Raw genomic sequence first — 14,814 nt, 5'->3', positions numbered from 1 at the left:
GTGAAGTATGCTAAGAGCGCCAAGGTCTAGGCATTTACTCAAATTGGAGTATAATTGACTACAAGCCACTTGTTGTGAGCAGCGGTTTTATGGTGCTATTAAATATTCCTCTTTATAAAGCACAGGTCGTAAATAACTCTTGAGGCCAATAATTTGGTGGCATCATTCAGCGATTAGCCAGAGCAAAAATTATAATGTTCACGTACTAATAATCATAAATCCAGCCTAACAGCTTTCAACAGATAATGAAAGTCCCATAAAAGAAGACATTAAATTGAAATTATAATACGTGTATATTCAAATGAAAAACTAATATATTTGTGCAATTTATAAATTAGGTTTATTTTTCCAAACAACAGAACCCAATAATGCAAAAGACACGCTGCTCTAAACAATCTGAAATATTGCGCAGGGGGGCGAATGTTGCATTCGTTTAACCCACTTGGCATTCATTGTTGCATGCAGCATGAAATATGGAAAATTATGCTCAGTCTGGTGAAGGAGAATGCGGCAACCGAACTGCATTGCTAATCGGGATCGTAAAAGCTACACAAAGAAAAGTTTTAAGTCCCTTAATATTGGTTGTATTGAGTTTGGAAATTGTATACTTTGTATACTATAAGTGGTTAAAATCAAACTTATTGATCTTAATTATAAATTACCCTTTTATTAAGAGTTTAACTTAATGTTCAGTTTTGCTCTGTGCATCATCTGCATGCTACTAATTCACAATGCGCCTGGCAAGGAGAATCTGGTTAAACATGTGCCATAATGCCATAATTTGCCAAATGCACAAACACAAGGAGGAGCCGTATCAGACCTCTTCCCCGAATCCACATGAGCTGAGATTTTCGGCCAACGACACAGTCGCCCTGGGAGATAAATCTGGCCAAGTTTATTGAATTATCCAACAGTTGCGTTGGCCATCCAGATCCAGTTGCTCTGTTGGACGGTTGGACGGGACAGCTTCGATAAATTGGCAACATGGCTTTAATTGGCCCCGAGGCGTGCAATCAAAACAGTTTTCGATAACGCGCCACGAAAGGTTCAAAGCCCAAAGTTCCTTTGACATGGCCTGCGGCTGCAACTTGGCTTTGCTTTTGCCTTTGCCTTTCCCATTGCCTTTGGTTTTGGTTATGGTCTCGTCTCTCGTGGGCGAGAAGGCAAATCAGATAAGCACTTAATGCCAAGCACACAATGTGGCCAAGAGTTGTTGGCCAGGACACAAACGCAGGCGCACACACACACACGCCTGACTGGCTTGTAATGGAATTGCGATTGTATCTGGCAGATACATTTGTGCTGAAGGTCCACAAACGAACCCATTTGTTTGGCAAGCAGATTTATGCTCATGCTCATGCCGTTGTCATCGGAAGCCTAATTAAATATCACAGGCGGCCGAAGTTCGAGTCGGAAAAATTACACTACAACTGAATTAATTAAGCCAACAAGTTCTACTACTTCGTTAGTATGTGTAGTGTCGTCGCTCGGTTTCATTAACAAGAAGTCGGCAAACAAAAGTTTGCAGCTGTCGGAAAAGTTTATGATCCGACCTCGAAGAGATAGCGCAACAAGTAAATTCCGACTTAGCACGCGCCATCAGCCGAAGATACATTTAATTAATTTTTGATTCCAGCAGATACTCAGAACGACTAGTCGTATCTTCGGGTGACGCAGTTCCCTGCTTGTTATTGATACAGATTAGATTCGGTTCCAGCTGGCAGCTTACTTGCTACTCACTTGGGACACTGACCACTTCACCGAAACTTTTGAATTTAATTAAAAACTTTTCCTTTTACTCGTCCAACATTAGACACTCCAAGTGTTTTTTAAATCGAAATCAATTGCATGGCAGTTACAACTGGTCATAAATCGCGTACAAATTCCGGTCGGACAAGCAGAAAGTCCTAAGCAAACTTTTCCTTTGTCTGCTCCATATGCAAAATTAGGCACAAACTTTGTGGAATCGAAAGCGACTCCAAACACAAAGGAGGCATCCGCTCGCAGTTGCCCATCACTTGAAGTTATTGAACCACGATTGCCGACCATAGTTCACCCATTATGCATGCTGGAGAGGATCGGCGGAATGTGGGGGCACAAGAGGCGCCTCCGACAATTACACAAGGTCCCTCCAGCAAAGTGCCACAAAGAGCAACAGTTGGGGCAGCCACAAAGAAAACCAAGCTGCAACAGAAGTCGCAGCAGCAGCAGCAGCACAAATGTGTCAAGGCAACAACAAAGGCAGCAGAAATAATAGTGCTTATAATATGCTGAAGGCATTTGGGTTGAACATAAAGCAACAGCATAAATAAATAAATACAACTCAATAACAATTCTGCAATTAGAAGGGGCAATTTAGTTAGAGCTAAACATAACTTAAAACCAATCCCTCAATTATTCTGTCAACAAAATTAAAGCTTTTAATCAAATTTATTTTAGAATATTAACTGGCTCAAATATAAGTAAATATAGTAAATCAAATATGAGCATCGATTTCAATTTCAAAATTAAATTCATTTAAATAGTTTCACTATTTCTATAATTCAACTTAAATTTATGCTAATACTATTTATTTATCGTAGTTGGCACAACTTCTAAAAAATATACATAAATGAGAAATATTTGAAAAATAACATGAAAACATCAAAACATCAGCAGTGACAGTCGTTTTAGAAGAAGCTAAGCCGGCGAATGCGAATTTCCATATGAATAGAGCAACAATTGTCCAAAGGCAGCGCAAATTGCAAATGAAATGAAATATGAAAATCAAACTGACTTCCCAATTGACATTAGCTGACTGCCAGAGGAGAACGCAAGTTTTTTTTTTATTTTTTTGGGGGGAACAGGAGGTTGTGGGTATGGAAATGGAAATAGAGGTGACGAACACAAAACAATTCTACTTGGGCGCTTGACAATGGCATTGGCCCCCTCTCGGCATCTTTCCTCAGCAATTTCGACGGGTTTTCCTTACCCGGGTGTAGTCAATTGTAAACACATTTAAACAAAACTCAACGAGACGTGCAGAAAATTGCTGATATGAAAAGTGAAAAGTGCGCCGAGGTCGTGTGTTTTTTGGGTATCCGACGAGAATGCTGCCTACGCCAATTTGAGTTGCCAAAATTGTGGGCAAGTGATTGGGTGGGTGGCAGGGAACAGGATGAAGATGAGGTCCTGGCTGCCGAAATAAGGGCCAGCCACAAAATAATGTTATTGATATGAATTGAGTTCGTTTCGCAGGAAGCGAAAGTGCGTGAGCTGGCCAAATAATTATCCCGGCTTCGTGCTCGGAAAACTCTAATTTCAAGCACTAATTTAGGATGGGATTGTAGTGAAATCAAATTAATTGTGAGCTAGCGTTTGGGGTGTGAATTAGAAATATTGAAAAATTAAATGAGCCAAATAAATTAATTTACCTACACCTTGGAAAATTCAATTGTATCTTTAAAAGCCTCATGAACTTCAAAAACGCAATAACTTAAACTTTTTCTAGGCCGCAGATTTGCTCAGCAATTTTGCAAATTTGTTCTGAGCTTTGGAACTTTTGAAGACGCTTTTAGCCACAAGTTCAATGTCGTTTTCGTTTTCGTTTCTGTTTGAGTTGAAGTAACCCACTTTAACCACTTCGCCCGGCCATATTTCAATTGGACTACAAAGTATTTGTCGAAAATTCCCCGTCCTAGCAACGGCAGAGAAATAATCAAATTGTATGATGAACGCGCCTCGACTGGAATTATTATAAGAGGCAGTCGCAGAAACAAATTCCCAAGCTCACAAAAAAGTTGGCCAAACAATAACAAAATGAAAGAAATGTGCACTTGAGCCGCGAAAAAGTGAGGGAAAAGTACATTTATTCTCAACGCAAAGTTCTTGAAATCAAAGTACGTAAGCAGCACAACAAATAAGCGCAGTTAAAGTACGAATTTTCTCACTGGCTTTGGCCAAATGACAAAGTTAAATAAAAAGCAGCGGAAAGGGATCCTGCCCTGCTTGTTGCCAGGACTGTCACACATTGAAAAGGATACGCCACATGCACTGTACCACTGAGCAGCTGCTTTCCTTGTTCTTGAGTTTATGTATATATGTACATGCGGGCAAACAGTGCCGGTCAAAAAATTAGCACTTATTTAGGGTAGAAAAATAGTAGATAGATAGTTTCAAATATATAATACCTAATTACCTTGGGTCATGAAAGTTGAAGTCATTTAAAGTTTAATTCCATACCAAAAATCACTTAGAACTAAGACACACTAAGACTTTTAATAAAAGGGATCAAATTAAAGGCCACAAGAGCCCTGTTATAATAATAATACTATATCTTACGTGCAAGTTTAGCTTCATCATAGTACAATTTTGTTTGTCTAGTAAGAAAACCATGTTGAGATATATTGTTATGGCCAAATCTGTGGGTGTTTATGGTGTGTGCCGAGCACTTTTGAGTAGACCGCAAGACATTTGTGAAAGAGCAAACAACAGACGGCAAACAAAGTCCATTTCAGAACTCACACCTTGCCGGGTTTAAACATATGCAAATTCAGTGCGCGAACAAATTGTGCAATTGTTGGTGGGTAGGAAGTGCGAACAAGGCATTTAGCACGTGTGGCACGTATTTCATTTCAGAACCCGGCGCAAACCCACCTACAGCTCAGACCAGTGGAAAAGCAATGAACCAGGACAAAGGTCGACTGTATAGGGAGCTCAAAGGATGCAGGGAAACATAGTTGGGAGTAGAGAGTAGTGAGCAGGACTGAAGTCAAGCTTGTGGCACAAATGCACTTAGCGCCGCCGGTCCTTTGAAACTCCTTTTTTGGCCGGCCGACGAACTTAAAGCTCATATTTCCTTAATTCATTGCCGGACGGGTTTAATAAATTATTCCATTCCATTAAGGCTCGGCTTTCACGCTCCACGTTCGCCGCTTTTCAGCCCAAAGTCAAATGGGCAAGTGGGCAAGTTGGCAAGTGTGTGTGGAAAATAAATAAATCGCTTGTTCTGGTAATCTCTGGCTACATTTTTATCGCCCTCTGCTCAGCTAGCCAACCAGCATAATCCCGGCTAACACAGATACATCCGCCTGTGGAGCGGGGAAAGTAGTGTCCCTTTTGGTCGGAAGGATCTGGGCAGTGCCTGTTGAGCGATTCGGTGTTTACACTTTATATTTATTTGAAATATGAGCTCCTTTCCACGCTGCCAAGTGCACTGCTATATAAATCAGCCAGCACGCTTGCAAAATCGTACCCATGGCAGCTGTCACTTCGCATTATTATCATCCACAAAAGATCCTGCGTGATGATGATTCATTCCCAGGACACTGCGCCCGATGGAGCACCCAGGATGCCAGCTTTCGATTAGAATGGGGATCTTGAGCAGCACGAGTCTGTCAGTGAGGACAACATGATTTCAACTCCTTTTTGAATAAATTGTACGCCATCATCGGGTGATAATAATGCCTGTAAGGAGGAAGTCCTGAAAGTGTGCCATCTCCATAGAACAACACAATGTGTCAGCTCTCTTCAACTAAAATATGAAATATTTAATTACATATTATACTGGATCTACTAAGCCCTGGCTTTGAACCATCATCGTATGTGAATCTATCGCACCTATATCATCATCAACCAATAATTAAATATTTATTCATAACAGCAATCGAAACACGCGTTTTTATAAAAACGCAAATTTTATTTTAATTCTTTTCATGTAGAAGCCATTAATAAAACAAAAGTTATCCCATTAAAGCTTAATATCTCATTCAATTGACGACAGTTAAGAGCAAATACCATTTTTGCTCAATGAAAAGGATTTTTACTTATAATCCCCGGCTGAAGTCCACAGAAGCAATCGAAATTGGAAACTCATAAATTGCCTTTATGTTCTGTCGTTCCATTCGCAACAAAAGTGGTGGAAAATGGAAAACGATTCAGTGCATCAATGGCAATCCGGCGAAATCCGAATGGAATGCCATAGTTCGGACCAAGGCTAAAACGTTTCAGCCATTTCTATCGCAACAGCTGAAATGTTGTTTTAGGCGAAATGCTATTTAAGCGATTTAAGAGCCCGTTCGTCAAATCTTCATCCCCGAAATAAAAAAAATAAAACACTCAATAAAGCATACAATTCTGTGGAAATGGCTGGCTGGCTGGCTTTTAACACAATCTCTTTAAGCAAAAACACATTGGATTTATGACATATTCGATTCGATTCTTTCTTGCTACATTTCATGCGGATATTAATTGCCGCCCACCAGCAGCACATTCAATAATTGATGCCGTTGTTTGCCTAAAAAGTAAGAGAAATTTAAAGCAAAATCTAGAATAAATCACAGCACAATCTTGCCATGTGGGCGGTATAAAACTGGTGCAGACAGCGTTGTACGCATGATTTATGCGCCTAATAAATTGCAGCGGCGAAAACTAAAAGATGTTTTGTGCTCGGCGCAGAATGAAGATAAACTATCCATTGGGATGGTTATGTTGGCTTCGCTTGGTCTGGGTTGGCTTCCAATCCACTGAGTCCGAAACGAAAGGCTCGATTCACAACTGACAGCCAACGAATTGGAAATCGGCAAACAAACATTTTCATTACTCATACGTCAGGGGGGCCGCGCGTGTTTGCAAGCGCGAAAAACCTGAAACCAAACCAAAACGAAACCATCCACCATTGAAAACGTTTTGACAGATGCAGACGGCACAATTTCGCTTGGCTACGTTTTTTAATACCCAACAGTTTTGCGCAACATTTCGCGTGCAAAGTTTTTCAACACGGCCTCTTTTTTCCAAATTGTTCGTGGGGGCGCGGGGGCGTGGTCAGGGTCGACACTTCAACACACCGAGTGCCAGAGTATAGATGCCCCTACATGATTCACGTTGTAACCCACATACATTTGCCAGTTTTATGCTTTTTCCCAGTTCCACCGCACCCACCGCATTTTCCCATTTCCCCTCGGCTTTTGGACGCTTTTATTGAAGTCTCCTACCGCTCGCTTTTATCAAATGCAATTTACGGATCCCTGACATCGAGCATTAGCGCTGGGCTGCCGAAGTCAAGCCAAGTCAAGTCAAGTCGAGCTTGCTTAACGCACAGCAGCTGCTTTCCCAGCCACGAATTTCCACCCTGTAGACCAACTTTTTTCGACAGCTACTTCTCGCCTATGGCACTTTTCCACACGCTTTTATTGCTAATTTCTGTTATTGCCAACGTTTTGCGTGAGTTTCGCGAGTTGTCGTAAAAATATTTTTATTAGCCGATCGCGGGTGGTGGGCGTAGATATTGGGGAACGAGCTTCAATCCCACCCTGCTGAAAACACATTAAAAGCACGAGCTGCCACATTTCGGCAATGGGACACGCTAGAAAGTATGCTAGGAAAAATCCAGCACCTTTATTATCAGATTCGCACACTCAGCACTATAGCAAATTCCATTGATTCCACAGTTAAATACTTAAAGCCATGACTAATGCCTGTATTAAAGGTTCAATAAAAGTTGTGTCATAATGTATTCATTCGAGGAGTTCATTTAAAGAGGTTTAATTCAGTTGAAAGGTACTACTACAAACATTTCAAGATTTTTTCAACCTGAATAGGAATTCAGCTAATATATTTATTCTGCAATTTAACTCACAAGCTTCGTGTGCTTCAAAATTTGCACTCAAGGTGCTCAAAGAAAATTTCTAGTCCATAATATTGTGGCGCGCACATTCAACATGATTTATCCGATTTTTATCTAACACCCAACTATTTTTCAAACCACTTGAAGACCGAATCACTTATTCATTCAATGGCTGATGCTCAGGTTCAATGTGTACGATTTATGGGCAAGTTTGTACCGAGAGATCGTAAAATTTAAGTGGCCCCGAGCCCTCGCTGCTGAAGACGCTTTTATGGCTATGGCCAGTTAATAACCAAATTTGTCTGCTCAGCTTTGGCTTAAACATTAAACCCACTTGCTGGGAGATGGGCGATGAGAATCGAGCGAGTTGTGCTGAGTGATGTACTGCGATTTCGTGTAATTCGTGCAATAAATATAAAACTTGTATTATGATTACACGAGGAGATGGAGAGCCGCAAAACCAGGGCAAACATGGCAGGGCGTTTGTCATAAAACGCCACTCGTTCACAAGTGTTCAAGTGTTGTGCACACAAAGTGCATTCAGATTGCCATTACCCAACCCAACCCAACACTCAGCTCTCGGGGAATCCCCCTCGATGTTCTGCTCAGCCAATTTGCAATCCTAGATTTTATGATGCTCGCTTGCGAAGCAGACTTTTCTGCGTTGCCGGCTGTCATTGTGGTTTTTGCTCTTGTCACTTTGCAATTCGAGTGCAGTCGGCAATTTGCCTAAACGATAAGATTAGAAAATGGAAATGGAAATGGAGACAGCCACCTGACGCAATCTCACATGCCAGAAATTTGTCGTTTGCCATCCAAGGCTCCGATTTCCGAAAACGAAAATCCTCGATATCCAACTGGACATGACTAGTTTCCGGAGGAATGCACTCCAGTTACAACATGGCACAAACATTTGTTTGCTGTTTTCTGACCAAAAACAAGCCCAACTTATGCTGGCACATTTTAGTTGACAGAAATATGCAAACCGACACAAGTAAATATTTATTTTATTATTTATTTTAAAGAAATGTGCAAGCTCACAGAATAAATATTATGGAACATTTTAAAATCAATAAGAAGAAAACTAAACAAATACAAGTTGGTGAAGCGATTGCTCTAAAAATTCAACATATTTAAACTATTAATTTATAAAAATAAATGTGGCGGTCAATTTCCAGCTGAACAGTTCTCTTTATTATTTCAACGATTAATGAAAATAATTGCCACTGATAATAATAGTTTTTTTGTTATCCGATTACATACTTTAAATATTATTTTATTATTCTCCCAATTAGAAAACGTTTTTTTTAATAGAAAACTTAATATTCCGTAACAGCATAACTATTTATGCTTAATTACCAGATGACAGTTTTTATTTCTTTTGGCTATAGTTACATTATTGTGAAAAAATAGCAATTATTTTTAGACTTCTGCCGGGAATGCCTTTAATTAATAGCTGATGCAATCGCTTAAACTCAATTAAGTTACACACGCAACCCACATCTTCTGTGTAAAAAATCAATGTATGCGACCATAAATAATTCCGCTGCAATCAGTGCAACAGTATTCAGTCCTGAAACTTTAATAGCGCCAAGCTGTTGGAAAACCAATTAAATTCCCTTTTCAAATGGAGCGTAAAACGCAAAATACTTATGGTGGGGGCGCCACACACTCGCACAAACGCATTTATGAGTTCGGCAAAACCCATTTGATTGACTAACGAAACTTATTTGCCACTTTATTTCAGCGGACGCAGTGCAGCAGTTCCACGACGACCATGAGCGACCAGATTGGCAACCCGAATGCAACATTCAGTGGCAGTGGCAGTGGCACCAACGCCGCCGCCATCGCCGAAAGTGCGGCGGAGAGCGGACCGGACTTCGATGCACTTCGGGCCGCCTGCGAAACGCGGCTAAATGCCAGCGGTCAACTGCCGGGTGAGTCGTGCACTGCGAGAAAATATGTAACACATATCATACTTATAAAAGTTTTGCTAAATTTGATGCAGTTGTAAAACACTCACTAGAGAATTTTAGAAGTTTTTATAAACATAAAAATAATATTTCAATGTTATTTTTTGCACTGTTTTACTCATGTGTAGATTTTTATACTTTTTTTATGACAATCATTTGCCTTTACTTGAGCGAAAGAAAAAATTCACACCGAAATTGTTGCACTAGGGAAATATAACAATTTTTGTTATTTTACTACATTTTTTTACCCGTGCTGCTGACTCTGGCCAACTGCAATTTCGGCGTCCATTATGCACGAGTAACTTTAAATTGCTGACCTAACCACTCATCTTTCCCTTTGGCCCCTTGGCAAACAGGCTCCGGAGGACCAGGAGCAGTAGCAGGAACCCACTGTGCCGGCACCTTTGATGGCTGGCTTTGTTGGCCGGATACGGCTGTCGGCACTTCCGCCTACGAACTTTGCCCGGACTTCATCACGGGATTCGATCCAGCAAGTAAGTGCGCCGGGCAGGAGCTGAATTGTTTATTAAATTCCACAAAGCTACATCCGTTTCGGGGTCAGCTGGGGATCTGCATATGACACGAAAAAATATATATATATACATACAAATATACTATATCACATGTATGTATGTTACATATAGGTTACATAGCATGCCAAAGGGAAATGTGTTTGCACGAAGCAATGCGGTTGGATGGGTTGTTTGGTAGGTGGGGTGCTGTGCCAGTCTACCCTCTAATTGGGCTCATCCCCGAGCTCATCGTTATATACACATAAATGGAACAGAAAATACGCTCCAAGCCAGGCCAAATCAATTGGAAACTTGTTATGTTTATGCTTTGATTTCGTGTCGTATGGAGGCATCAAGTATTCACAAAACCACACGGGCTAAAGGCAAAGCTCCTTGGAGCTCCCTGGGCCACTAAATTATCCAAAAGAGCTCGACAAAATGCTAAAATGTTTCGCCTGATTTGGCACAATTTGCCAGAGTCTAACCGAAATCAAATGTAAGCCAGAAAACACGGCCAAATTGATTGAGGCTGCTGGGCAGAGTTGAAGTCAAAAATGTGTGTGGGTATTTAAAGCTGCTAGAGCAGAGAAGAAAGGCGATTTAAATTTTATCATGTTTGTGAATTTCATATTTTTAATCATTAATCAGTGTTCTTGGCAAGGTGTTGATGACGGTCATAATAACATAACCAAGGAAGAAAACCCTTTGAATAGTTTCACCAACTCATTGTCGTATCATTAACATATCATAAAAATATCAAAGGTGACTTGAATTATTTCTCAACTTTCTGCCGCACTGCGTATATATTTAATTTCATTCATAATTAGCAGATGAGTGCTATATAAATTAATCAACTGATTGGCCAAACGCACAAAGAAAACTAATTAATTATGCTTGGCATTAAAGCAAACGTTTAAAAACAAAGCCACGCTCTAGAAAATCGTCATAAATGTGGATAAATATTTGAAGCAATTTATGGCATAAATCATGCGCTGCATGATAATTTGCATTAATGGTGCACAATATGTAGCCAGCCAACTTAAACCTCAACCTCGTTTTGGCCATGACCAGGGCAACGAAAATAGCGAGAGTTGAATGACTTTTTTTGTTATGACAGAGCGGAGAAAACAAGGCGAGCGTCAAGAAAGTGCTACTTTTGCTACATTTAGCTTGTGGTTAGCTTGGCGCCACCCCCTTTTCATCCTTTTTGTATTTTTTGTTTTGTTTTTGGTTTTTTTTTTTTGCCTTTCGGGGTCGCCGCCAGCTTGTACAAGATTATGTGCTTTGGCACTGCGCCGCCATTAACTTTTATGGCACTTCCGGTCGCCGGATGTCGATGTGGTGAGCTGCGGTCGAGAACTACCTCACCCCGCCGGCTACTTATCTGCCACACAGCGCGTATACGTGATTTTCTTGGTCTGCGTGCCAAACGGCGATAAATGGATTCTTGGCCAAAGATCATCGGTCGAAAAAAAAAAAACGAAAGAGCCGGAAAAACGAACGACCTGATAAAACTCACCTTCGAAGTTCCTAACAAAAATTCTCCAGTAATTTTTCGACAAGTGCCACTCGGTAAATTGCATTGCAAACTTGGTAATCTGCAATCGAATCGAATGGAAAGTTTTTGTCACGAACTTCGACTTGATTCAACTTAAACACACACATGACCCAAACAACAGAATGATTATGCAATTTTCAAATTGATATGGTTGCAATTCCGATGCGAACCGCAATTCTTTTGCGGTTAACTTGGTGGCAGATGCAATAAATAATGGTTAATTCAATTGAATGCTCAGGCCGACCGCAAAATGTAAATATGAGCCGGAATATTTATCCAGTAGTCAATCATAAAATCACACACATTTAGCAAGTGTAAATATTTGTGTGGTGCACAGGATGTGAAAATGTTTGCTAGCAAAAGCGGAAAAGAATTAATCGTATATACAATATTTATTGAGGAGCTGTAATAAGCAGAGTGAACAGCATGGTTAATTATTTTTTATTTATCGCAAACTGACATTGCTTTAATTATGCAGGATATGCCCACAAGGAGTGCGGTCTCGATGGCGAGTGGTTCAAGCATCCGCTGACCAATAAAACATGGTCCAACTACACAACCTGCGTAAATCTCGAAGACCTCAACGTAAGCCGATCCCATATATATATATATGTATATCCTATATCCCTATGCAATTAATTAATCGCAACACAATATATATCCAGTGGAGGCACACCGTGAATCTGATCTACGAGGTTGGCTACGGCACATCACTGCTGGCCATTCTGCTGTCGTTGGCCATATTGGGTTATTTCAAGTGAGTATGGCCAAGGGCTTTGCACTCCTTCATCTTGGCCACAAACAAGTTGACAGCCTCGTTGGGAGATGGCAAAAACACTCAGGGGTAATGAGGCACGCTGGTGATTATATTGCGACTTATATTATGACGACTGGCGCCAAAAGTTAAATTTACTGATGGCAAAACAAATGCGACAGTGGCTTAATCAAGTGCCAACCTGGATGCTGGGCCCAAATGCTCATTGCACTCATTGCTCACTTAATGCGGCACAATTGACGCCGGAAATGGGAAAATACATTGTGTCCCCATCTCCTGGAGACTCGAAGCAGGATATCGATTAATTTCCCAGTGCCTGCAGACCAATTAGTGCTCTGGGTTTGTTTATCGCACATTCGAATGGAACTGGGGCTCAAGGATAAAGGATAATGGATGTGCGGACTGAGGGGCCATAGATGGGTCGGCCAACTGACAGAACTGTTTTAAATTGTGTGCCAAAGGCAAATAAAATGGGGCCAGCTACGTGTGGGAATTCGGTCTGCCCTAAAAAAGTGAATAATTAAAAGTTTAATGACAGAGCAATGGGCAACGCCAGCCCCAGAAAAACGCATTCCTCAAACAGCTGTAATGAAAATACCAGAGTATTCATTCAAATATAATTTAATTGTATAAAGGAAATTGAGTCGTTGTGTTCGGCTAAAATCAATTAAGGGGTATTATTATAGAACAGACCAGCACTATATTATAGCAATAAAATTTTAAGTCAATAATCGTATTGCCTAAACGAAGTTAAGAAGTAAAATTTGCTAATTTAATTTACAATTTAACATAGCGCTTTCAAAAAATTTATACAGAAGTAAATTAAGTAAAGTAGAGAAGGGAATAACGAAAACAATCTAACCTATTGAATTAAATTGTTGAGAAAAAATCAAACTAGATTCAGTTTGGCCAGATGTCAGCAATCAATGCAATTGAGCAAAGGAGAAACGGAAAATGGGAAAATGGTCAAATGAACTTTGTCCTTTTGGTCGCAGGACTTTTTCTGCCTCTTTCGGCCCTATCCAAGCTGCCTCACGTGCCCCGGGCCGAATGCAAATGAAGTTATAGACAAACTTGCACATTTGGCCATAAAAACTTGCCACAAATTGCCGGCCAAAGTAATTCGATTCGCATATTTGTCTTTCGATTGAACAGATCCCTGAAGTGCGCCCGCATCACGCTGCACATGAATCTGTTCGCCTCGTTCGCTGCCAATAACTCGTTGTGGCTGGTCTGGTACCTGCTGGTCATGCCGAATTCGGAGCTACTGCATCAGAGTCCGGTAAGTGGGCACACCTGGCGAATGCGAAATGGCGAATCAACCTCGGCTTCCGATTTCCATATTCCATACTCCGTGCGAACACCCAGATGCGCTGCGTGGCCCTGCACATCGCGCTACACTACTTCCTCCTGTCCAATTACTCCTGGATGCTCTGCGAGGGATTCTATCTGCACACCGTCCTCGTCGCCGCATTCATTTCCGAGAAGAGGCTGGTCAAATGGCTCATCGCTTTCGGCTGGGGCTCCCCGGCCATCGTCATATTCGTCTATAGCATGGCCCGCGGTCTGGGCGGCACGCCCGAGGACAATCGTCAGTAAGTGAATAATAGAATACGTACAGCTTACACCGAAAGAAAATGAGGAATGCCAACAGTCATCAGAAGTGACTGTCAACAGACAGCATATAACAATATTGCGTTGTTTAGACTTTATTACATTTGACATTATTACAATGCCAATATCCTAGTCTAATCACATTGGATTATATTGAAATCCCACAGACATGTTGAGTATCTCAGATTTGATATCAAGATATTTCTGTGTAGCTAAGAGATTCAGTCTGTCGGGCACTTGACCAAAATGCTAATCAAATCAATCAGCAATTCACCCACTGACTCATCTCGCATTCCTTCTTGCAGCTGCTGGATGAACCAAACCAACTACCAAAACATTCTAATGGTGCCTGTGTGTATCTCCATGTTCCTGAACCTCCTGTTCCTGTGCAACATTGTGCGCGTGGTCCTTTTGAAGCTGAATGCCCCGGCCAGTATTCAGGGCAGCTGTGGACCATCGCGAACGGTTTTGCAGGCATTTCGGTAAGTTTTCCCGCCCAAAACAAAAGAAAAACGAACTGGGGGGAGATTGAAACACTTATAAGCGAAGCGAAGAACTCTCAACTGGCCCACGGGCGAATGCGTAATTATATTTTGTTTCCCTTGTATTTCGACTCCTTCCCATAGGCCATCAGGTCTTTTATTCTTTATTCGCTCTGCACTCGGAAAGTTGGGCTCATTTTACATTTTGAATTACGCATACGCCGCGTTGACTTGCATGTTAATACACAGCTGAAAAACGAAAACCAGGCATTATAATTCACCCTCTCATCCTGTTTT

The 14,814-nt window shown here is 41.1% G+C and overlaps 1 protein-coding gene across 5 annotated transcripts in view; it reads left to right on the top strand.

The window, feature by feature from the left end:
* The window catches only part of LOC117137453 (calcitonin gene-related peptide type 1 receptor-like), a 28,106-nt gene that overhangs the window by 8,370 nt on the left and 4,922 nt on the right, over positions 1-14,814 (top strand). For all 5 annotated transcript variants that reach the window (XM_033298895.1, XM_033298897.1, XM_033298894.1 and 2 more), the window contains exons 2-8: positions 9,351-9,540; positions 9,933-10,070; positions 12,125-12,231; positions 12,312-12,403; positions 13,577-13,703; positions 13,790-14,016; positions 14,341-14,517. In XM_033298895.1, coding sequence (XP_033154786.1) covers positions 9,381-9,540; positions 9,933-10,070; positions 12,125-12,231; positions 12,312-12,403; positions 13,577-13,703; positions 13,790-14,016; positions 14,341-14,517 — 1,028 coding nt within the window. In that variant the 5' untranslated portion in view covers positions 9,351-9,380. The remainder of the gene's footprint in view (positions 1-9,350; positions 9,541-9,932; positions 10,071-12,124; positions 12,232-12,311; positions 12,404-13,576; positions 13,704-13,789; positions 14,017-14,340; positions 14,518-14,814) is intronic.

The sequence above is a fragment of the Drosophila mauritiana genome, chromosome 2R (genome assembly GCF_004382145.1).
Source record: "Drosophila mauritiana strain mau12 chromosome 2R, ASM438214v1, whole genome shotgun sequence".
NCBI lineage: Eukaryota > Metazoa > Arthropoda > Insecta > Diptera > Drosophilidae > Drosophila > Drosophila mauritiana.
The sequence above is the reverse complement of the archived record's forward strand: the minus strand, read 5'-3'. Positions and strand labels throughout refer to the sequence as shown.